Source organism: Neolamprologus brichardi, unplaced genomic scaffold (assembly GCF_056152115.1).
Source record: "Neolamprologus brichardi isolate AB-2024 unplaced genomic scaffold, ASM5615211v1 NODE_ptg000033l+_length_6344489_cov_1, whole genome shotgun sequence".
Taxonomy (NCBI): Eukaryota; Metazoa; Chordata; class Actinopteri; order Cichliformes; family Cichlidae; genus Neolamprologus; species Neolamprologus brichardi.
Window position 1 is genome coordinate 5,226,078 of NW_028270137.1, and position 25,239 is coordinate 5,251,316.

At 38.4% G+C, this 25,239-nt stretch overlaps 2 protein-coding genes across 2 annotated transcripts; both read right to left on the bottom strand.

Moving 5' to 3' along the window:
• Positions 1-14,235: 14,235 nt before the first annotated feature.
• LOC148094647 (uncharacterized) lies at positions 14,236-18,942 on the bottom strand. The gene is made up of 11 exons (XM_087837488.1): positions 18,894-18,942; positions 18,068-18,139; positions 17,342-17,974; positions 17,158-17,244; positions 16,216-16,727; positions 16,034-16,102; positions 15,846-15,940; positions 15,303-15,429; positions 15,019-15,136; positions 14,853-14,929; positions 14,236-14,712 (listed from the first exon to the last, which is right to left on the bottom strand). Exons 5-11 carry the CDS (start codon positions 16,285-16,287, stop codon positions 14,599-14,601), a joined length of 672 nt encoding a protein of 223 aa, XP_087693614.1. The 5' UTR covers positions 16,288-16,727; positions 17,158-17,244; positions 17,342-17,974; positions 18,068-18,139; positions 18,894-18,942; the 3' UTR covers positions 14,236-14,598.
• A 199-nt stretch (positions 18,943-19,141) lies between these two features.
• Positions 19,142-23,625, bottom strand: LOC148094648 (uncharacterized). Its single transcript, XM_087837487.1, has 10 exons — positions 23,224-23,625; positions 22,914-23,108; positions 22,703-22,786; positions 22,007-22,078; positions 21,819-21,917; positions 20,270-21,453; positions 19,955-20,177; positions 19,612-19,777; positions 19,423-19,505; positions 19,142-19,324 (listed from the first exon to the last, which is right to left on the bottom strand). The coding sequence occupies exons 1-10, from the start codon at positions 23,305-23,307 to the stop codon at positions 19,142-19,144; spliced, it is 2,373 nt and encodes a 790-aa protein (XP_087693613.1). The 5' UTR covers positions 23,308-23,625.
• Between the last annotated feature and the right edge of the window lie 1,614 nt (positions 23,626-25,239).

Consider the following 25,239-nt stretch of genomic DNA (forward strand, 5'->3'; position numbering starts at 1 on the left):
TAGTTTGGATCTTCTGCTGCTGCTTCAGTGAATTTTGGTTAGAGAGATAAAACCTGCAGCTCAGAATCGAGCGCAAAAAAGACGGAAACACAAAGCGCCGACGTATCAGAGTCAGCGAGCTGTCGGCTTTCAGCCGCGACGGCGTGTCCGTGTGAGAAAGCCGAGAAAGCTGATTGTGATGCGTCGGCTCTGTGTTTACGTTTTTGAACAGCTGGTCACACCGGTGCGACCAAAGATCTTTTTTAGTCGCATCATTGAAAAATATGGTCGCACTCTAGAGCCCTGAATACCATTATATTACAACGTTGTGACTCATTGGGATTTGGCTTTTACACTGATGTTATTTTGACAAACAACACCTAAACATGAGCCAAAGAAAGTAAAGGCAGTCGTGCCTCTCTCAGAGCTTCAGCGTAGGAACTCATGTCAGTGAGGATGACCAGCACATGTTTCTCACACTGGTAGGCCAGGTACTCTGCTGTAGTCAGCGCCAGGCGGGGAGTGATGATACGGGAGTGATACGGAGACTTTCAGATCGCAGAGACTTTTTTTTAATGTACTGAACGGCTGGTCGCTGGTGCGACCTAGGATTTTATTAGTCGCACCAGTGAGAAATTTGGCCGCAAATGTGACCAAATTGGTCAGACTCTAGAGCCCAGAGATCAGCTGCTGTCTGAACTGCACACTTACACTTGGGTTTTGTATTTTTTGGCTTTTTCTCTGCTCTTTTTTGAAATATAACTTTGAGAGGATTTGGATTTCAACTGAATCCCTGGAGTGTTGAAGTTGCAGGGATGCAAAACAGAGATAAGGGCCTCTTCAGGCATGGATGTGCCCGTTCTCTCCTCAATCTCTCTCCTCAAAAGATCAACATTAGCTAAGAGTGGGTTAATTAGATGAGTATTAAGTGATTTCATTATGTGATCATAGTATGTGAGCTGGCTTTTCCCCCTCCTGCTAAATTGCTTTAATAAAATATCCTGCATTCAAAAGGTTTAAATAGTGGACATTCATTTTTTAACTCTTTCTAAAACAGCAACAAGGCATAAAGCTGTGTATAAGTTTACACCTATATAAATATCACTTACACATTTAATTTACAGTTACAAGTTACAAAGTCACTTTCATCTACGCAGGACTGTAAGCTGTCGTCTGTGAGGCGTCAGCTGTGTTTGTTTGTAACACAGTTCATGGTGGAGAACAGCTGCTCACATACGTATGTGGATCTGAAGATCGTCAGGACTCCAAATGCATATTTCTTCATCTTTATGTGTCGGGATGGCATTCCATGTTTCAAACAAGGTTCTCAGTATCACCTGAAAATCCAGTCACATTTAACAGGGATGGATCGATGGTCAGGGCAGTGATGGGGAAGGATAATGTGGGTTTTTCCTCTCTGAACTCGTGGAATTATTTCTCAAATAACTGTGGTGATTGCAGACTGCAAATGCTCTGAATTTATTAACTGTCAGTTTGCACTCAAACGCTAACACCTCCTCCAGCATGTGTAACGCTGTGCCTCCTCTCCCCTGAAGACTTGTATTCAGCTTCTTCTGGTTCGCTGTAATGTCCACAAAGTGCAGCTTTTTCAGCCACTCTGGCTGTTCCAGCGCAGAAAAGGCGAGCCCTTTGCTGCTCATGAAAACTTTCACCTCTCCCAGACATTTTCCAATTTCATTGTACTACTGTACTATGTATGACTGTGCAATGACAATAAAGAGTTATCTTATCTTACATGGAGCAAAGCGTTTCAGCACCTCTCCTCTGGACAGCAGGACTCTGTCATACAGCAGGAGATCAGGGTAAAAAGGGAAAGAAATTGGACTAAACTCACTTGAACTCTGACTTTGTCTGCACTTAGAACTATCACAAGACATTAAAACAAAACATCGGGCATTGATGACATCACAGGAATCTAACATTCTAATCTATGCAAACTGTCTCCAAGGCTACATAATATCAAATTAAATCATAGCAAAGGAGTAAAAAGCAGGATCAGTCTTAGGGTGTATGTTACATGTTTGCCAGTTTGGATGAGTGAGTGCAATACTTCATCGGCCTGTGTTGTAGCAACCTGTTGAACCTGCTGAGAAACTTTTCTTTGTCCACTCTGCCCCAAACTTCACATGCTCCATAAAAGTCGAGGCCTAGAGACCTCTGCATAGTTATTAGCATTAGGTTATCAGTATCATCTGATATATATGACATTTACAGTACAGTACTCACACATGACATAGGAGGAATAAATATGAACTTTTTGACATAAATTTGATCATATGAAATTGGATTTTTTTAAAAATATGAAACTTTTTCCTTCCGTCATACTTCAGAAATATAATATATTAAGTTTTGAACATTTTAAAACATTTAAGTTTGCTCGTTGTATTTATAAGATCCTACATGGACGTGCTCCACAATCATTGGTCAGTCATGTTAAAATCCATTATCAGTGGAAAACAAACCTGATCCTCTACTAGAGGCGATTGTGCAATACCTTTTAGACATAACACTCAGCAAACAGTTATTATCAGTTAAAGTCAAGATTGATGAGATTTGGAGTGATACATGACACATGACGGAATAAGACACGCAGACTTAGCATGACGAACCGACGAGGAACACGTACACTGTGAATACATACAGAGGGAAAAGAGGACTAGAGATGAGACATGGACATAACTAAGCACAAACAGAACATGATGGCTGGGGGGAAAACACACGTGACAGAAGGAATGGGTCACAAGGGCAAAACATGTAAACGAGAGGAGGAGACGGGAGAAAAAGACATTACTGAAATACATGAAGGGCCAGGGCTGGGGCAGCCAACCAGTCACAGACAAACAGCCACATTTTTTACTGTGTCACCGCAAAGAGCCACATCATACACCTGGGCACACATGAACATCACCCATCCCTTCCTCTGTCCTCAGTTTGGGGTATCAAACTCAGGACCCTAACCCCATCAGGCCGGGGTCTTTGTGTGGAGTCTGCATGTTCTCTCCAGCTTCCTCCCACAGTCTAAAGACATGCAGTCAGTGGGGGTCTTCTCGCCCCGTTCACATTCACACAGAGATGCATTGAAGATCACCTTGTGGTTAGTGCCTTCTATTCGATGTACAGACTGAATAATAACACCTTCTAATTAGTTCTGTCTCCTATTGGTGCTCTTCTACGAGTAATCAGTGCTTGATGGCTTACTAAGCTTAAGTTTATTCACAACATTGATAACAAACACACACAAAACAACAACAACATATATTATCTAAAAAAAACTTGGACCACACTTTTGATGTTCATCCTACATGTTTATTGAGATTGTCTAATGTCTGCGACGGTATCTTCTCCCACGTCTGCGGACACCCGAGGCCTTGTGGGCTCTCCTGCGTCTGCGAACGGGGCGAGAAGCACGTTTGCGTCTATAACTGCGTCGTGGCATCGTCCAAAACGGCGGTACCTGCTCCACGTCACGGGTTCTATTTATGGACTCACCTGGCAACTTTAGTGATGTCACTGCTGATGTTGTCACTGTTGGTGTGACCTCATGACTCATTCATGCCATCTGAACTGTGGTGTAATTATGAGGTCACAGGGGCACGTGAATTTATTCACAAAGTTGAAAGAGAGTTTGGGTCATAACTCAAAGACACAATGATGCAGTCAAATCATTGGAATTAAATATCTGTAAATTACACGATTTAGAGGGGTCTGACATCACATCCAGTCTCTCTGCTGTGATGTCAAATATCAACGCCCAAACCACACGACCGACAAATAACACAGAACACGCAGCCAGTGACGCACCAAACACACACCACGTTTAGTGACCAATAAATCAAGCGCCACAGGTGGTGTAAATGACAGCTCAGGGATGTGTAATGATGTTGATTTTTTCTGTTCTTGTTCCTTTTTACCAAGCCGGGTTTGTTGGTCCTTGTTTCCCTCTCCTGCTGAGTTCCTCCTGACGGAGTTCATAAGCCAGTCAAAGATCTGCACGTCACAATGGACTGAGATGTCAACTTCCTCCCACCAAAAAAAAGAAAAAAGTAAAGTCGTCAAGCAGCAGGAGAACAAAAAGTCATACTACAGCTACTGCACCCTCTAATTTATTAGATTCTTTCAATCATGTGTTTCATAGGGGCCTCGGAGCACTTCTGCACACTAAATGAGCTGTGCTGGAACTTACACCATCACGTAACACATAAAGGAAATCTCTTATTCATAAAAAGAAAAAAATGTTTGCTTTGATTCCTCCTTGAGAAACTGAATGTCACGGTCCTGGGTCGCTGGCTCAGTGTTTTCTGTTTTGTTTTATTAATCTTTGATTTCTTGATGTGTCTTTGTTAGTTCTTAGGTTTTGATTCTGTGTCCCCGCTGTTCTGTGTTGGTACTGTGCCTCTACATAAATAGCATCATAATTTCATATTTTGTCAGCACTTCCTAGCAGTATGTAACTACACAATAAATGTCAGGGTTTGCGTGTTGAGATATGAATGGAGGACCCAAGATGCAGGCACTGCTGATGTGAGTGAGCTTTATTTATGGAGAGTGACATACAAACAAAGGCGAGGGAGGCGAGAAACAAAACTAGGAAAACCTAAACTGGGAAAGCTGAGAACCAAATAAGAAACCTGGACACAAGGGAATGGAGTTAAAACACGAAGGATGACAAGCAGGAAAAACAGCATGGAGGAACACAGACGGACCAGTAACACACACAAGAGGACGAATGCTATAAATTAGTGATGGCCCGCTTGAAGCTGACGCTCCGGCGCGTGTGTCAAAAACACCAACACACCGCTTCAGAAGCACTCTGTCGATGCTCGATTCGTTTGGCCACAGTCACGTGATCAGTGACGTCCAATTGTGAATTGTGAATTCCACTCTGCAGAGTGGGCAATCATAATGAAGCAGTTCAGTTTTTCTGTAGATTCAAGCTGCTCTTCATATTTTTGACCAGCAGATGTCACCACAGAGGACTGTGTTAAAAAGCTTCCAGTAATGAATCGTTTTTCAACACAAGCTTCAGAAAGCTTTGTTTGGCCATCACTACTATAAATACACACAGAGGGAAACGAGGAAACACAGGAGGGGGACACAGCTGAGCCTAATGAATCTGACGAGACGGGTCATTCATGTACTGTACATGATGCGGGTAGATGCTGTACGTTTATGGGCTGCAGGAGAGACACAGATTTGTGCAGCTGAGGTTGTTTGGGGTGCCTGCGTGTTCGCCTGCTGGGCCTGAGCGAGCCTCTCCACATCTGTGGCCCGGCGGTCTCTTCTCTTGCTGAGGATCTTAACGTAGTTTGCTGGGACGAGCCGGTGGTCTCACCGTCCACGCTGGCCAGGAGCCAGCCACGCACACGGGGCTGTAGCTCTAAACACGAGGGAGATAGTTGTAAACATGGGGCACGCTCACACAAAAGAAGAGCCCTCATCTGTTATTTCTAAGATAAGGAAAACAAAAATAGAAGGTTTTGGGTCAAAGCACTCAGAATCAAATGTCCCGCAGCCAGTAAAAAGCTCATCACCTTTAGGAGCGAGGTTGAGCATCTCTCCAGCTTGCATAGAAAGCTCCTCCTGAGAAGCAGCTGTAAAGTCATATTCTCCTCTGGCCACCACGTGGTCGTCCTCCTCGCTCGCCCAGTTAGTGTCTAAACCAAGCAAGGAAACTGAATGAAAGACATTCATCATTTTAACTGGTCTGAACCAAAAACAAGTCCTTCTGCTTTTTAAGTAACTAATGGCATATGGAGCTATGGTACCCAATTTATTTGCCACTGAGTTACACAAAGGCACATATGATGTCATACAAGCAGACTCATCTTTACACGTGTACTGCAGCCCTGAACATTACCAGCTTCAGATTCTATTATCAAACTTTGCAACAGCAGCCTTAATTACTTTGAACTCAAAACAATTAGCACCTGCAGCCACTGTCCTGTGTTGAGTACACCTCTCAAAACAACTAAATGTACTCATATGAATATGTGAGTGCTTGCTGTTCCATCTCTTCAGCCTGCTGCACAAACCTGCTGGGGGGACGTCCTCAAGGTGAGGTGTGTGTCTGTATCCTCCCAGGCTGTAGCCGCCACCGTAGCTGTAGCTGTAAGGCCTGTAGCCACCACAGATGGAGCTCCCATAGGGGCTGTAAGAGGGGAGAAGGAGCTGTTGGATGGACAGTAGGACTGCTGGACCTTATGAGGGGGCACCAGGGGCGCCATCCTGGGCAGGACAGAAGGGCTAGCAGGGGTAGAGGAGCCTGTAGCTAATCCTAAATCTGTAGATGTGTTTGGTGACAACATAAAGATAGAATATCAGTAAAATCCACCCATAATTCATTGCAACATTAACTGAGCAAAGCATTAGTTCAGAAACGTCATGGAGTCGAGCTAAACCACAAACTGAATGAACAGCTCATAGAGTGGCTCTCTTCCACAGCGTGTCCTTTGTCCTTTCTCCCTCCCCTCAACCCCAACCAGTCCTCAGAGGCTGCCCCTCCCTATACCTGCTTCTACTGGAAGTTTCTTCCAGTTAAAATGGTGTTTTTCCTTCCCACAGTCACCAAGTGCTCGCTCAAAGGGCTTGTTTTGATCATTTCGTTTTCTCTGTATTACAATAGGGCCTCCACCTTGCAGTATAAAGTGTCTTGAGGTGACTGTTGTTGTGATTAACGCTATAGAAATAAACTGAAATTGAATTGAGTCAACTCTTCCTCCTGCCTCATCTCCAGCTCTGCTACTCTTCATCTGTACAGACGGTGGAAACACACAATAAATTCACCATCAACCAGCAGCTAGCGGCAACTTTAGCATGGGATGTTTTCTCACATGAGCTGACGTTATGAACCAGTCAACACACCTTAAATATCCTTAAATATCATTATCACAGCTCTGATTGTTCAGCTTCTCCAATCTGATGACCATATTCTCTTAACCTTAAAAAGATATGTTGATATGTCCAAAAATGATAAAGATGTGTCAGATTTAATTCCATTTCCTCACTTAAAGTGGAAAAAAGTGTCAGGGTGGGGGGACTGATTGAACTGTGATTGTGGAATTTGCCTCACACAGGTGCGTTCACTGTTGCTTGTTTGAGAATACTGCTGTATATATACAAATGCTGACTGCATAAACAAACTGTTGTACAGATATTTTTAGAATGACCTGAATATATTAAGAAAAAGACAATAAAAAACAATGACTTGCAGCATCAAGCGGAGGACTTTAATCTTCTCTTGTTTACGAGTTTGGGGACAGGTGAGCAGAGGACTGACAGATGAAAAACACGAGCTTTCTCCAAGGGTGTTGCCTCTCCCTTAAAGACAGGCTGAGGAGTTCAGTTACTCAAAAGGGGCTCAGAGTAGAGCTGCTATTCCTACACGTTGAAGAGAGGCTGATGAGAAAAGGAGAAAGAGGCCCAGGGCAGACCTAGGACACTCTGGAGAGGCTATATCTCTCAGCTGGCCTGAGGATGTCTTGGTGTTATCCCAGAAGAAGTGGAGGAGGTGGCTGGGGAGAGGGAGATGTGGGCTTCTCTGCTTAGGCTGCTGCCCGGGTAAACCAGTCCTTGATAAGCAGAAGAAAATGGATGGATAACAATAATAAGCAGAAGAAGCTAAAAGACACAAATTTAAAATAAAACATTATTAGTTATTAATTGAAAGATATAATTATTCAGCTATATAATAACTCAGCTTATAAATATATATGTAGGCATTTTTTTGAAGGAAATTATCGGGCAAAGGAACTGAGTTTGTTGGCAAACAGCAGCTACATTTTCTTCTGAACTGACAGTTAGCAAGTACAGAACAAACAGAAATGCAATGAAAATATTTCTGCGGCTTTTATTAATTTCACTTATTAACCAGAACTGCACAGAACAAACAAAAATGCTCAATTAACAGAAGAGAGAGAAATCTAGCGAGACACACTGACTAGGACACAGCCTCAGAGGAACAAACTAGCAGTCAGCCACTTGTACGGCTGTGCAGATAAATAATTAGTTGCTTTTTTATTCCTGGGACTTCTGATCCTCTCCAAATACACAGGGAAGTACCTGATGCAGCTAGTTTTGGGTACTACCATCACCAAGCATTTAAAAAATCTATTAGAGGATAATAAAGTGTTTTCACCAACCAGAAGAAAAACATATTTTAGCGTATAAAATAGCAGTCTCTTCCAAACAAGTCCTTTAGCATGCTGATGTTAAAAAAGATCATGTAGAGTAAGACAGGCATAGAGAACAGCACTGACTGGGAGAGGCTTTGAACAGATGACATACTCAGATCAATTCAACATATAAGACTTTAACAATGCACAAGCATCTATCAAAAACCTATTTAATCTATCATCTGTGATATTATTATATACAATTATAATGTATTGTTCATCTCCCTTAAATAAACAGGCAGCCTTAAGGTATGAAATATTCATTTGTCTACTGTTTCAGTGGCTGATAGTGCCCCACAGGCCTCAATGTGAGTTTGAAGCCATTATAATCTACTGCGGTCAAGTGAGCCCTCACTTACGAAGTCACAGTCAAGCTAGCCGCACCGCCAGCCGCACCGAAAATGTTGTTGCGCTACTATTACGCATATTACGGTATCGGTGCCGACTGGCTTAGAAACGCAGTCTTTTGTGTCCTGGGACTATTTTGCTTCACAATCCACTCCCAGTTTTGGTTTATCTCCACTTTTCCCCCTGTGATCCACAGCCCAAATTACTGTATGATTCAGAGAAATTTAACAATAAAATTTACACAATTTACTCTACTGTACTTTTAATCTCCTCATTTTTGACCTCAGATTACAGGAAAACTATAAGAGGTGACACAGATATTTCACTGGATTCTGAATACAGGCCATTTCCACTCTGCACCCTGTCATCCACAGCAAAAATTACTGTACGGTTTTTGAGAAAATTGATAGTAAAATCTTCCTATTTTTCTTTACTGTACTCTACATATTCTCATCTTTGACCTCAGATTACAGGAAAACTGTAAGAGGTGACGCAGATATCTCACTGGATTCTAACTCTGGGTGACCCCCACTCTTCACCCTGTCATCCACAGCCAAAATTACTGTACGGTTTTTGAGAAAATTGATAGTAAACTTAACACATTTTACTGTACTGTACTCTATATATTCTCATCTTTGACCTCAGATTACAGGAAAACTGTAAGAGGTGACGCAGATATTTCATTGGATTCTAACTCTGGGTGACCCCCACTCTTCACCCTGTCATCCACAGCAAAAATTACTGTACGGTTTTTGAGAAAAGTGATAGTAAACTTTGCACAATTTACTCTACTGTACTTTTAATGTCCTCATCTTTGGCCTCAAATTACAGGAAAACTGTAAGAGGTGACGCAGATATTTCACTGGATTCTGAACCTAGGCCATCTCCACTCTGCACCCTGTGATCCACAGCAAAAGTTACTGTACGGTTTTCCAGAAAATTGATAGTAAACTTAACACATTTTACTGTACTGTACTCTATATATTCTCATCTTTGACCTCAGATTACAGGAAAACTGTAAGAGGTGACGCAGATATCTCACTGGATTCTAACTCTGGGTGACCCCCACTCTTCACCCTGTCAACCACAGCAAAAATTACTGTACGGTTTTTGAGAAAATTGATAGTAAAATCTTCCCATTTTACTGTACTGTACTCTACATATTGACATTTTTGAGCTCAGATTACAGGAAAACTATAAGAGGTGACGCAGATATTTCACTGGATTCTGACTCTGGGTGACCCCCACTCTTCACCCTGTCATCCACAGCAAAAATTACTGTACGGTTTTTGAGAAAATTGATAGTAAAATCTTCCCATTTTACTGTACTGTACTCTACATATTGACATCTTTGACCTCAGATTACAGGAAAACTGTAAGAGGTGACGCAGATATCTCACTGGATTCTGACTCTGGGTGACCCCCACTCTTCACCCTGTCATCCACAGCAAAAATTACTGTACGGTTTTTGAGAAAATTGATAGTAAAATCTTCCCATTTTACTGTACTGTACTCTACATATTGACATATTTGACCTCAGATTACAGGAAAACTGTAAGAGGTGACGCAGATATTTCACTGGATTCTGAACCTAGGCCATCTCCACTCTGCACCCTGTGATCCACAGCAAAAGTTACTGTACGGTTTTCCAGAAAAGTGATAGTAAACTTAACACATTTCACTGTACTGTACTCTATATATTCTCATCTTTGACCTCAGATTACAGGAAAACTGTAAGAGGTGACGCAGATATCTCACTGGATTCTAACTCTGGGTGACCCCCACTCTTCACCCTGTGATCCACAGCAAAAATTACTGTACGGTTTTTGAGAAAATTGATAGTAAAATCTTCCCATTTTACTGTACTGTACTCTACATATTGACATTTTTGAGCTCAGATTACAGGAAAACTATAAGAGGTGACGCAGATATTTCACTGGATTCTGACTCTGGGTGACACCCACTCTTCACCCTGTCATCCACAGCAAAAATTACTGTACGGTTTTTGAGAAAATTGATAGTAAAATCTTCCCATTTTACTGTACTGTACTCTACATATTGACATCTTTGACCTCAGATTACAGGAAAACTGTAAGAGGTGACGCAGATATTTCACTGGATTCTGAACCTAGGCCATCTCCACTCTGCACCCTGTGATCCACAGCAAAAGTTACTGTACGGTTTTCCAGAAAAGTGATAGTAAACTTAACACATTTCACTGTACTGTACTCTATATATTCTCATCTTTGACCTCAGATTACAGGAAAACTGTAAGAGGTGACGCAGATATCTCACTGGATTCTAACTCTGGGTGACCCCCACTCTTCACCCTGTGATCCACAGCAAAAATTACTGTACGGTTTTTGAGAAAATTGATAGTAAACTTAACACATTTTACTGTACTGTACTCTATATATTCTCATCTTTGACCTCAGATTACAGGAAAACTGTAAGAGGTGACGCAGATATCTCACTGGATTCTAACTCTGGGTGACCCCCACTCTTCACCCTGTGATCCACAGCAAAAATTACTGTACGGTTTTTGAGAAAATTGATAGTAAAATCTTCCCATTTTACTGTACTGTACTCTACATATTGACATTTTTGAGCTCAGATTACAGGAAAACTATAAGAGGTGACGCAGATATTTCACTGGATTCTGACTCTGGGTGACCCCCACTCTTCACCCTGTCATCCACAGCAAAAATTACTGTACGGTTTTTGAGAAAATTGATAGTAAAATCTTCCCATTTTACTGTACTGTACTCTACATATTGACATTTTTGAGCTCAGATTACAGGAAAACTATAAGAGGTGACGCAGATATTTCACTGGATTCTGACTCTGGGTGACCCCCACTCTTCACCCTGTCATCCACAGCAAAAATTACTGTACGGTTTTTGAGAAAATTGATAGTAAAATCTTCCCATTTTACTGTACTGTACTCTATATATTCTCATCTTTGACCTCAGATTACAGGAAAACTATAAGAGGTGACGCAGATATCTCACTGGATTCTGACTCTGGGTGACCCCCACTCTTCACCCTGTGATCCACAGCAAAAATTACTGTACGGTTTTTGAGAAAATTGATAGTAAACTTAACACATTTTACTGTACTGTACTCTATATATTCTCATCTTTGACCTCAGATTACAGGAAAACTGTAAGAGGTGACGCAGATATCTCACTGGATTCTAACTCTGGGTGACCCCCACTCTTCACCCTGTGATCCACAGCAAAAATTACTGTACGGTTTTTGAGAAAATTGATAGTAAAATCTTCCCATTTTACTGTACTGTACTCTACATATTGACATTTTTGAGCTCAGATTACAGGAAAACTATAAGAGGTGACGCAGATATTTCACTGGATTCTGACTCTGGGTGACCCCCACTCTTCACCCTGTCATCCACAGCAAAAATTACTGTACGGTTTTTGAGAAAATTGATAGTAAAATCTTCCCATTTTACTGTACTGTACTCTACATATTGACATTTTTGAGCTCAGATTACAGGAAAACTATAAGAGGTGACGCAGATATTTCACTGGATTCTGACTCTGGGTGACCCCCACTCTTCACCCTGTCATCCACAGCAAAAATTACTGTATGGTTTTTGAGAAAATTGATAGTAAAATCTTCCCATTTTACTGTACTGTACTCTACATATTGACATCTTTGACCTCAGATTACAGGAAAACTGTAAGAGGTGACGCAGATATTTCACTGGATTCTGAACCTAGGCCATCTCCACTCTGCACCCTGTGATCCACAGCAAAAGTTACTGTACGGTTTTCCAGAAAAGTGATAGTAAACTTAACACATTTCACTGTACTGTACTCTATATATTCTCATCTTTGACCTCAGATTACAGGAAAACTGTAAGAGGTGACGCAGATATCTCACTGGATTCTAACTCTGGGTGACCCCCACTCTTCACCCTGTGATCCACAGCAAAAATTACTGTACGGTTTTTGAGAAAATTGATAGTAAACTTAACACATTTTACTGTACTGTACTCTATATATTCTCATCTTTGACCTCAGATTACAGGAAAACTGTAAGAGGTGACGCAGATATCTCACTGGATTCTAACTCTGGGTGACCCCCACTCTTCACCCTGTCATCCACAGCAAAAATTACTGTACGGTTTTTGAGAAAATTGATAGTAAAATCTTCCCATTTTACTGTACTGTACTCTACATATTGACATTTTTGAGCTCAGATTACAGGAAAACTATAAGAGGTGACGCAGATATTTCACTGGATTCTGACTCTGGGTGACCCCCACTCTTCACCCTGTGATCCACAGCAAAAGTTACTGTACGGTTTTCCAGAAAATTGATAGTAAAATCTTCCCATTTTACTGTACTGTACTCTACATATTGACATCTTTGAGCTCAGATTACAGGAAAACTGTAAGAGGTGACGCAGATATTTCACTGGATTCTAACTCTGGGTGACCCCCACTCTTCACCCTGTCATCCACAGCAAAAATTACTGTACGGTTTTTGAGAAAATTGATAGTAAAATCTTCCCATTTTACTGTACTGTACTCTACATATTGACATCTTTGAGCTCAGATTACAGGAAAACTATAAGAGGTGACGCAGATATTTCACTGGATTCTGAACCTAGGCCATCTCCACTCTTCACCCTGTCATTCACAGCAAAAATTACTGTACGGTTTTTGAGAAAATTGATAGTAAAATCTTCCCATTTTACTGTACTGTACTCTACATATTGACATCTTTGAGCTCAGATTACAGGAAAACTATAAGAGGTGACGCAGATATTTCACTGGATTCTGAACCTAGGCCATCTCCACTCTGCACCCTGTGATCCACAGCAAAAATTACTGTACGGTTTTTGAGAAAAGTGATAGTAAACTTTGCACAATTTACTCTACTGTACTTTTAATGTCCTCATCTTTGGCCTCAAATTACAGGAAAACTGTAAGAGGTGACGCAGATATCTCACTGGATTCTGAATCTAGGCCATCTCCACTCTTCACCCTGTGATTCACAGCAAAAATTACTGTACGGTTTTTGAGAAAATTGATAGTAAAATCTTCCCATTTTACTGTACTGTACTCTACATATTGACATCTTTGAGCTCAGATTACAGGAAAACTATAAGAGGTGACGCAGATATTTCACTGGATTCTGAATCTAGGCCATCTCCACTCTTCACCCTGTGATCCACAGCAAAAATTACTGTATGGTTTTCCAGAAAATTGATAGTAAACTTAACACATTTTACTGTACTGTACTCTATATATTCTCATCTTTGAGCTCAGATTACAGGAAAACTGTAAGAGGTGACGCAGATATCTCACTGGATTCTGAACCTAGGCCATCTCCACTCTGCACCCTGTGATCCACAGCAAAAGTTACTGTACGGTTTTTGAGAAAAGTGATAGTAAACTTTGCACAATTTACTTTACTGTACTTTTAACGTCCTTTACTGTAAATTACTGTATGGTTTTCTGATAAAATTAAATCCTAATCCATTACCGAACAAAATGAGTTCATTGAAGTATTTGCTTAACTACAATAAATTTCTTTCCACACACAATTTAAATATTTCAAAATGTCATTCACACACCACCTCAAGTAGCAAATTTTAGACATTATTTATTCAGTGCTTAATCACAACAATAGTCACCTTTAGGCACTTTAAATAATAAGGTAAACCTTACAATAATACATACAGAGACAAACCCAACAATCATATGACCCCCTATGAGCAACAGTGGGAAGGAAAAACTCCCTTTTAACAGGAAGAAACCTCCAGCAGAACCAGGCTCAGGGAGGGGCGGCCATCTGCCTCGACCGGTCAGGGTGAGAAATTACATTTCTCAGATTACTGATTTCTCATATTACTACTACACAGTTTAGATATATTGTTATTCATTATCTGTCATCACACAAATCAACCCAAAAAATCAAAAAGGAAATACTTAAAGTACACGCACAAAGCAAGAATGTTATACATATTGTGTTTTACACATGTGTTCCTCACAACACCAATAACAACTATAAGCAGATTATTCAAGTAGCTTTCACTGCATGTAGAATTAGGTTACACAAAGCACACACTTCCACTCGGTCTTCTGAGCACTGCTGAGCTGTTCATTTGTCATGTCCAGGCATTCAGAATGGAACCAGCGGTTGCAGTTATCACACTGGATCTGTAAACAAAAAAACATATTAACTTTCATAAACACATTAAGTAAATAATTCTATGTTTTAATCAATTAAAATCCTTAAAGACACAGAGTCAAATACTTTTGTTGTAGATAACATAAAACTATTTTTAAAAATACTATACCCAGTCAGTGATGGAGGGTCCTGGATTAGGTGGTTTCGCCGTTGCACACATGGCACAGTTGTTGTCACTGTCAAATACTAAAACATAATATATATATATATATATATGTTAGTATTCATCAGTTTGACACAAATAAATATGTCCATTTGAAGAAGATATTACACACCAGAGGCCTCAAGTATTGTCTGTGCAAATGTCCTTCGTGCCTGGGCCATCTCTTTTTTTGTCGTCAAAAATGTCATTTCTGGTTTATTTGGGAATGCTTCCATTACTTCTTTGGCCATCTGAAATCAAAACAAAAAATACAATTTAATTGAAAACATCTGCAAATGTTACACTTCCTGTTTACACAATTTAACCTTTTAAGATTATTTTAACTTTCCCCACCCCCACCCCAACTTCTTATCTAATTTTACAGAAAAATATTATTGCGTTAATGTGGTACCATACCATGATGACCATTACTCCGCAGCTAGAACCATCCCGTTGAAATGGATGTGTCAGTACTCCTCCTCGAAGTCTCACATTCACCCAGTCTGTTTTGTTGTAGCATGTCCTCCTCATTTTGAAGTATTCACTTTGTGAACATAACATACATTACATTTATATACAAATGAAAGATAAAAGTCACACAGAAAAAGACACATATAGTACATATCACTGTTTTTAATGGTGTGTCAGAAAGCCCTGTGCTCTAGATTATGTTAAATGAAGTATCAAAATTATTAACATGTTCTTTTAAATCTACAAATGTTAACTGTCTCAAATGTCTCACTGCTTAAACACGGTCAGTGTTTTTTTTTATTATTTAAAATTACATACGTGTGTAATTTTGAATTATTTTTTTGAATTCTTTAAAGAACTGATAACCACAGATTTTATTAAACTTTCATCTACAACCATATGTTCACCTTTAGAAAAAGACCTCCTAAGTCCTCCTGTCACTTTTCTAATATTTTATGTTATTATATACATGTAATAACGCATAATTACCGGAATCTTTTGGCTGCACGGTCAGACTCTTCCTGCTCCAAAGAGTTTCTTGAAGGATCGACCAAATACAGACAGCTGTCATCTGCATTTATGTACTGCGATAGATATATAAATTTAAAAAGTACATAAGTTATGAATAATGTGTTATTGAAACAAACTGTCTTCACAGAAATGCTGCTCGTACTAACCAGAAACTTCCAGTGTATATTTCCAATGTTCACAAAGGATAAAATGGCTCTGTAGTTGTCAAAGTTCACCTGTGACATATTAGGAATTAATTACAAATTTGCAACAATACTTTTTCCATTTCGAGACATTAATTAAATTTAAAAAAATTAATTCTAGAATATATATATATTTTTTTTTTTACCTTGGACAAGCTTTGTCTCCTGATTAGTTCTCTCTCTCCATAGAGGATCACACCGCTCGTGTAGTGGTTCATAATGTAGATATTATTCCCCAGATTCAGCCGAATGGCCCAGTGGTGCAGGAGACTTTCAATGACCTGAGGAGTATAATAAATAACCTTTTATTACTTTGTAAACATGATAAAGTTTTGGAATACAAAGGTTAATAAAGATTTTTTTACTTACATATACTCAGTATTCAGTCATGAGGATATGCCTGGAATGTCGATCTAAAGCAGTACTTACTGAATGTGTAGGGAACAACTAATGTTCTGCCCCAGCTTTAACGTTAACCTTATGTATTTCTTTTTCTTTTTTTTTAAATAACTGGATTACATACCTCTCCAACAAGCCAGCTGTGTGGTCTAAGGGTCAGGAACTCACTGTGACGTATGACAAAGTTGTTACCTCTAATCTGAGATGGGACCACAGAAACAACAACTTCCGTTTCCTGTTGTTTCCACAAATATGCGACCTGTGTTTCAACAAGACAATAGAAATAAATTCTAATAATTCTTCTTATGAGAACATTCATTGTAATCGATTACAACGCTTTTAAATCTAATTTTTAAAAGTATTTTATGTACCTAACGCAACAACACGAAAACATCTCCAAATTTGACATAGATTTTAATGTAATTTATTTGAGATGTTAAACTACATTAAGAAATTAAAAATTGAGTCAGTTACTGTTGTTTTTGTAATATTAAGGACAGTAACATGTAAAAGTTACATTTATTGTTGGACTGACATTTGTCATTTTTCTGTGGTATGTTTTTTTTTACTTCATCAACACATACATATAATAAAATCTAATATATAATTACAAAAATATGTACAAACAAACTTGGTTTTTCAAACAGATGACATAGTTATTGAATTAGAGTTTGTTTGTGAAACATCACCTGTGATGCAGTGTCCTTTGTCAGACCGGTTGTGTTTCTCTCAAGGTGCTCTGTCCTTTCCAGTGTAGATGGAGAATCCTCTGGCCCCTTGATTTGTGGGTTGAATTTTAAAGAAAATATTTGTTACTGCTGTGATCATTTTAAGTAAGTTTTTTTATTAAGGAAAAAAAATGGGTGTACTCACTGTCCTCCTGACATCAGAGAGTGGCTCCAAAAGGATCTCTTTGAAGGCCCTTTCCATTTCCTTCACGGTTGGATCATCGTTGTTTACCAGGTGTATTTCAAATGGAGGACTTGTGGGGTTCTTATGGTCAATGTACTTTTTGATTGTGGTGACCACAACATCAGCACAAATTGAGACTGGAAAGTTGAATATTCCAGAGCTCACTGCTGGAATGGCAACAGAGGAAAATTTGTGCTCTTCTGCACATGTCATGACGTTCGAAATACCTTTAGTTAAAAGTTTCTTTGCATGGGATATCATGTGCACTGTGGGGTCAGTCTGCAGACACGGGCCTACCAAATGAATCAGCTTCATGCAAGGTAGTCTGCCTGCTGTGGTAACTGCAACTTGTCCAGCCTTTAATTTGCCATTTTTGGCAATGAAGAGATCACTCTCTGCTTGGATAGTATGTCCTCCAGTAGCAGACAGTGCCTTTGCAAGTCCACCCATGTGAGAGAGATTTTCATTAGCTGCATTAACAATTGCATCCACTTTGAAGGCACATAAGTCTCCTTTCCATACTGTGACCGATGCTTTATTAGCCATGTATGTTGCTATTTTTTGGCAAACGGCTATTTGTTCCTGGCTCTCATCCTACAAAGATAGACACTTGTCAATTTTCAGAGTCATTTATGACAATAACACACAAAACATAAATGTAGACATTCAAAACATTTCTAAAAATACCTGGTTTTGACGAGCATCATATTGTTTGTGCTGTTCCTGTTTAAAGGTTTGAACAGTGGTCTTCCCTTTTACCTGTTAACAGATAACATTTTTGAATGACTTTATATAATAGAATATAATATACAAAAGAATATGGTCATGAATGAGACAAACTTGTTCTGATTTGAGATGTATGTAACGAGTGAGCATCTGTCCTGCTGTTGGTGTAACACACAGGAACTGATATGACTGTGTATGGGTGCCTAGTCCCCTTAAAGGACTCTGTCCAACATTACGTCCCAAGTAAACAGAGGAACTATGAGATAAAAACATCGTCAGTATGTGATGCCTGGTCCAGCCGTACAGAGAACATGCTAGTGTATGATTGCAAACTTGCTTGCCTGCAGTCAGGGCACGCGAGCTGTGCTTAATACAGTAGGTCTCCAAAAGACAATTAATCAGCCTTGAAAGCTTGTTTAATTCATATGCCCTTGGCCTACAACTGCTGAAAACAAAGCTGTACATGGTGTGACCAGCAAAAAGCAAAAAACCTGAGCTTCCTCCTGCACTTATGTCACCTATGGACATGCATTTTTTGGCATTAAAGTGGGGGTTCACTAAGGCCCATGCCTAGGTGTAATACAATGTCAAAACACATAAAGATTTCAGGTAATCAGTTGGAATACAGTTTGATAAAACATTGAAACATGGAGACGGATGATAATTTATAATTCATGCTTTATCAAGTCAAAGCAGACGCTTTACCCCAGAGGACAAAAGGAGTATGGCAATCAGGAGGACATCACAAGGTTTAATTATTGAAAATAATGGGAACATGATGACTTACCTCAGTTTTCTTTTTCTTCAGTGGCAGTTCTGTCAGTAACGGTGACACGTACACACCTTTTCATTTAATGCGTTTGTCTTTCCATTTCTCCATTTCCACGCGAAAAGACTGTTGATTACACATACATACTTTTAATGCTTACTTATTTTATCATCTCTTAATTCTATAGTCATAGCCAAATGTTTTCACTTTTTCTTAGTTTCTTGTTCTAGTTGTATAAAACACAATTTTCATTATTAGGAAGTTATTCATACCTTTTGTCTTGATTTTTTCATGTCTGCATATTCAAGCAGGAGGGCATCGTGCATTTTTTGATAAATTTCCACAAAGTCATCAAGCCTTGTCAGTCTCCTTCTCTGGATACGGATTTTTTTCAAATCCCACTGGCTTTTCTCCATGATTCCTTGGGTTCTATTGTCTTGTGTAAAATTCTTAAATGCAATAGTACATTGTTTAAATCAGTATCTATGTATTGTAAATTTATGTACAATTTATGTTTCTTTTTCACTTATTCTTCTCGCTATGATACCTGGTTCTTGGATTGCTGAATGTCACCATAGAGTTTACTGAGCTGCTGGTAAGCAGGACCAGTACCATGACGTCCAAGATCCCCTAAGGAGAATACAAGCAATTCAAAAACACAATTAAAATAGATAATTCAACATTTAATGAATAACTGACAATTTAAGATAGTAATACAACAAATAAAAAAACGTACCGAGCATCATTGATGACCACAAAGTTGCATGTGGTAGAAGGTGATTTACCAGACCGGCAATAAATTTGGGTGCATGAAAGATGTTTCTTTCGCCCTCACAGTCCAGTGTTGCATTGTCAACAATTGCCTGGAAATGGGTCTTCAAAGGGGCATTCTGAACATCAGTCTGTAAAACAGATATATATCTGTATTCAGCAAGTTATCAAACCAAAGACAAATTAATTATATAAAATATTATTTTAAATATATATATTTTAAACCACAATAACGTGACACACATTTGGGACAGACACAAGTAAAAAAGTTATTAATATGGTTACTTAAAAAATAAATCTTAGCTAACCTTGTAATCTTCAGCAATCACAGTCTTCTCATCCAAATCCAGGGTCCCCCGTTTTTGCATAAGGATTTTCAAGTTGTTGTAGTGTTTTGTTACGTTCCTTCCACTACAAGGACTGCAAAACACTATTGCTGCACTATGGACAACATCATCCATGTCTTTTAAGTTATCACAGCATGCAAGGAGCCCAAACACATGCATTCCAAGCCTGTAGTTCTCTGGAATGCTGGGAAAATGAACAAATGAAATCACTGTTAGTGAGACCTTTACATTACAAATCTTGTATTCTTTTTTAATTATTGATATAAATGTACTCACTGTTTTTTACAAAGGTCCTTGGCATTTTTCATGACATGGCTCAAACATCGATGCAGAATGGGAATGTTGAATTGCTGTGCTGAATGCTGGCCAGTGAGTAAGACATAGTACTTCTGCAGCAGATCCTCTAGACTTGTTCTGCAGAATGTCATGGAAATGGATCGGAGGAGTACCAGGGATCCATCACACATGAACATGACAGGCCTGTTGTAGGCCCGATTACCAAATGCTCTTACCAGATCAGTCTGAAAGGCCTGCAAGAAGTATGTCACAGAAGCTGTAGTGTGGTCACATGTGACATATGTAGCAACTGGAAGAGGAGAAGCACCTTTGGATGGGTTTCTGACAACCAACTCATACACATAGTAAGGTGGCGTTCCAGCACTTTCTTTTCTTATTATACTTCCAGTGGCATCAAAGTACACAATGTCTTCTTTGCATCTTTGATGAAAAACTGACAAGGTTTTCTTAGACCACAGCATTATGCCCTTTGGATGCATCAGAATCTTCTGCAGTACGTCCTTTTCAGTGTCCTGATACTGTTGAATTATCTTTTGTAAGCTAATCAACTCGTTGGGATCTGCTCTAGTGGCTTTTCTTTCAGACCATGCAATGTTTTTCAACACTTCTTTTGTTGGAGCATCATCCCTGTTGCCAGATTGGATCACCTTTTGTGGCACTTTCTGTAAAGACTCCAAGTACAAGCTCCTTGGTAATTTGTTTTTGAGGAGTTCTCCAGCACTTTGACGTGATTGTGCACGCACAGGCCGCCTTTTCAGCTCTTTGTTATTATGGCAGACCTCACCTCCTTTGAAAACGACTTCTGCTTTCAGTGTCTCTTCGTCATAAACCACCACAGCCACAGTGACAGGGCAGTCCTGAAATCTGCAGTACCCCACACACCTGAAAACCGGTGCCTTTGATCTTGAAGAGAGTTTTTTCACACTGTGTCTCCGAAATCCAAAGCTGCAGTACGGATTAAGGGTTCTGATTCCACTGGCAATTATATTTGTCCACTGCAGTCCTTTAAATAGTCTTCCTGACTGATGTTGCCGTAACTCCTTCCATTCATTCTCATTTATGAAAAAGAAACTTTTCTGCTGTGGCAAACCAGATGTGAAAAATTTTTCTTCTGAAGTGCTACTGTCTGTGTTGACTTTAGCTGATTCATCTGATCCATTCCTCTGCAACATTCAGATATACATTTTAAAAAATATATATAAACACTTTCAATGTTTGTCACTACAGTGTCTCTATGAAAATCCAACAGCATCATTATGTTACAATTTCACTAACGAACCCATAGGACAAGTTTCACATTATCTTAGTAAATTTGTCTTAGTAAGTGAATATGACTAAGAAATATTTATTTTACCTCGAAAGATCATCACAAAAAGATTTTAACTTTAAATGTAAACTTTGGATTACAGTTCAAAATAATTGAAATTTTTAATATAATAATTACATGCTGATAGTGTTTAACAAACATATAAACTCTGTGTTTTCTTTCTCTGTTGTGTATTAAAAACAGCGAAAGTTATGAAATTACCTTAGCATTTGCATTTGAAGACGAAGATTTAGAGTCACTCTCGAGGGATTGTGTGTCTGGGGTATGGATGCCGCTCTCTGCAGTTTTTTGAAGTGCATCCTGGGAAGAGAAAGCGATGTCGTTTCTTTACAAATTAATGTTTTTCCAAAGCAACACAATGTAATACTGAATAAAATACAAATAATTACCTCTTTTCTTGAAGGTAAAGGTACATTTCCTACAGATTGTGGAGACTTTGGCGCAACAACGTCTTCCTCATTCTAACGAATCACAAATTAATTAAAACATAACAATTACATAACAAGACTGAAATTTCAGTATGTCTTTGTTAACACACATTGTTACAAAATATTTTGAAAAGAATCACTATGTAATGACGGTTTTATAAGGGAAAAAATATTCAGCAAAGGAATATAGTACTATAATTATTGTAAATGAAAAAGTAATATTCTGATTCAGATTTTGGAACTTGATTGGGCAATAACAAGATCAAATGGAGAAATTAGAAGAGTGGAAGACATGGAGTGAAAAGTTAGTCAGCAGCAGGAGGATGAGTTGGTTACTCCTTTAAAATGGGGTCAGATGTGACACTCAGGTCTTTGTCTGGCTCTCCTGTGGGTGCTTAAGGCTCTACACCTCATGGTTTGGTGGCTTGCTTTCATATGTGTTTACCTGCTGTGAAGTCTATTGTAATCTACATTCTTGCTCTCCATATGACTCATTATTACTCTGTTTCAAGATTTAAATTATTTTCAAGATGACATTTTGGAGTGAATTTGTTTTATTTGTATCTAAAAAGCAGGATAACTACAATGGCTGGATAAGGTTGTCATGATGGCTTTAAATTTTTAAATCTGACAGTAAGTGTATGACACATTTCTTACAATGGAAGGAACATCATCTCCAAGTGTTGTCTCTGCAGTAGGAAAATCAGTCTGTAGCAAGGGACCCTCTACCCCTGATGTGGTCTGTAAAAATATTTGATTTTTGCATAATAATTTTTATTACAGGAAGTTCTACCAAAGAAATATCTGTTCTTTTTTTAAGTATTTTTTTTAATGGACTAAATATAAATACTAAAAAAACATTGCTTACCTTTTCATACTGCAGGACTGCCTTGACAATTTTTTTCCTATTAAGACATGTATTAGGCACTCCCAAATCTCTTGAGACATTTTCCCAAAAGCCATGCACTTTGTGAACACTGTAGGTCTTTAGACTGGTCCCGGGTTCAGCATACTTGTGAATGACCTCTAATATATTTTGCAGGGATTTTGAAATTGTCCGTGCCTTTTAATGTAAAAGAGAACAGTGACATTAACACATTATACCTTTATTGTGCTGTAAGTGATACAGATTGAACAATGTATATTATTATCACATTATTGATTGTTACATTACTTGCCTTTCCAAAAACTGAAAAAGTGCAGGTCCTGAAATTTTGAGACAAATTAAAATTAATACAAAGAAAAACAAACCATATGAACATATCTGTTATCCTGAGATCAACCTTGCAATACTGATCAACAATAACATATGAAATGTGAACTCTTCATTTAAGTTTAATAGACTTCAGAAAACATTTTGAGGCACTCCAAGTACCCACACTCTAGTGATGTCCAAAACGCATGATGCGAAAAAATCTTTTTGGTAACTTTTTCTATGCCAACAACATAACGGGTAGTATTTAGAATTTTGGACATACAAGCGCTAACTAACACAGCCCTTGTTAATGGTCATTTGCTAAGAAACTATCTCTAAGTTCTAAATTTTAAAATTCACAGTGCAAATTACTGTAATTAACACTATAGTTAAATAACACAAGCACTAATTCACTGTGTGTAATACACATTCCCTAATTGATTTATTAATATTAATAATGTTATACTATGTTACATACATATTTTGAGTGTCTCCTAAACCACAAAAACAAGCTGTTAAAGACCATTGCTCTGAACGGACTTTACAATCATTATCACAATCACCATGACTTGAAAGAATCATTGTGTCAAGCCAATTAAAATTTAAAATCGGGTAATACCCAGTGCAAATCTGCTTAAATGAGAATTTGTGACCTTATGTGACAAAAACACTTTTGTAAGATGATTTATTTATCATGGTGAACAGTGTTACTTATTATGTTTTTGTTTTTTTTTTTACAAGTAATGCAACCAAACCAAACATTGATTTTGTTTTAACGTATTTGTTCATACTACAAAATGTTACGTATTTTTCAATTATCTCAATGTGTTATGACTTCTTTTTCTTAATGAATATATATATTTAAGAAAAGATACAACATCAAAAGTCAAACGACTGAACAGTTTTCACTACGCTTAAATGGAGGGTGTTACTTTTAAATGTACGCCTAAGAGTACAAAATCTAATCTTAGGTATATGTTATATTTCTATATATGCTCTCTATTGGTTAGTATATCAATATTATTGAAGTTTTCAAATTCTAAAAATTATGATTTTAGACAAATTTCTGGACGAAGACTATATACAAAGCGCAAACAATCTAAAAAAATTTCTATAATTAGACTGAGGAAAATAACTGGCATTAAATGGTAGCCCCATTTTTAGTGTTAATTACTCACCTTTCCATTTTATTGTTGGTGGGTAAACCGAAAATTTTTGTCCACGTAGGCCTCGATGAAAAGTTCAGTGTACTAATGTGTAATGACAGCGTAACCACATATAAACGTTTCCCGTCGCAATGAAAGCTACGCTATCTGTCCGTGCGACGCAACGACTCAATAAATACCGAAAGATCAAAAGTGGGTTGGCTCTATGTCATGTGACTCTTGTCCCACACATCAGTTTGCATTGAATTAACCAATAATACTAATTTAATTCTAATAATGAAGCAAAAACTAAAAAATGTTAAGGCAATGTGCGACCTTGTTATTTCATGTATAAAATATAATCAAAATAGTATTGGCAGAAATATTTCTACGAGTTACAGTCTGAAATTTTTTTTATGAAACTTGTAATCAAAAGGCAAGATATTGTATAGGTAATTTAGAATATTAATGTTAAAGACAATGCGTGTCAGAGAAAAAGACAAAAGCATATTGCTTAAAATATATTGTAAAAGATGTGATTAAAGACTTTCATATAAATTATGAGAATTGAAAATTGTTTTTATACTTCTAAGACTACTATTACTTAGAGTAACTTGAAAATTAATGAACAAGAAGGAAAATATTATTTTCTATTGAACAAGTGAGTTGAATTAGATTTTCAATGTTTTTGCAGTTAACATATTTACTGAGACAATCAAAAATGAGCATGGAACAACATCTGTTACATGCCCTGGTACCCAGCTCTTTGTTTTCTCTTACTCTTGTCTTTCAGGTGTCAAGCCTCATTCAATACTCAATACACTCAATACAAAGGTAATTGGCACGTCTCTATT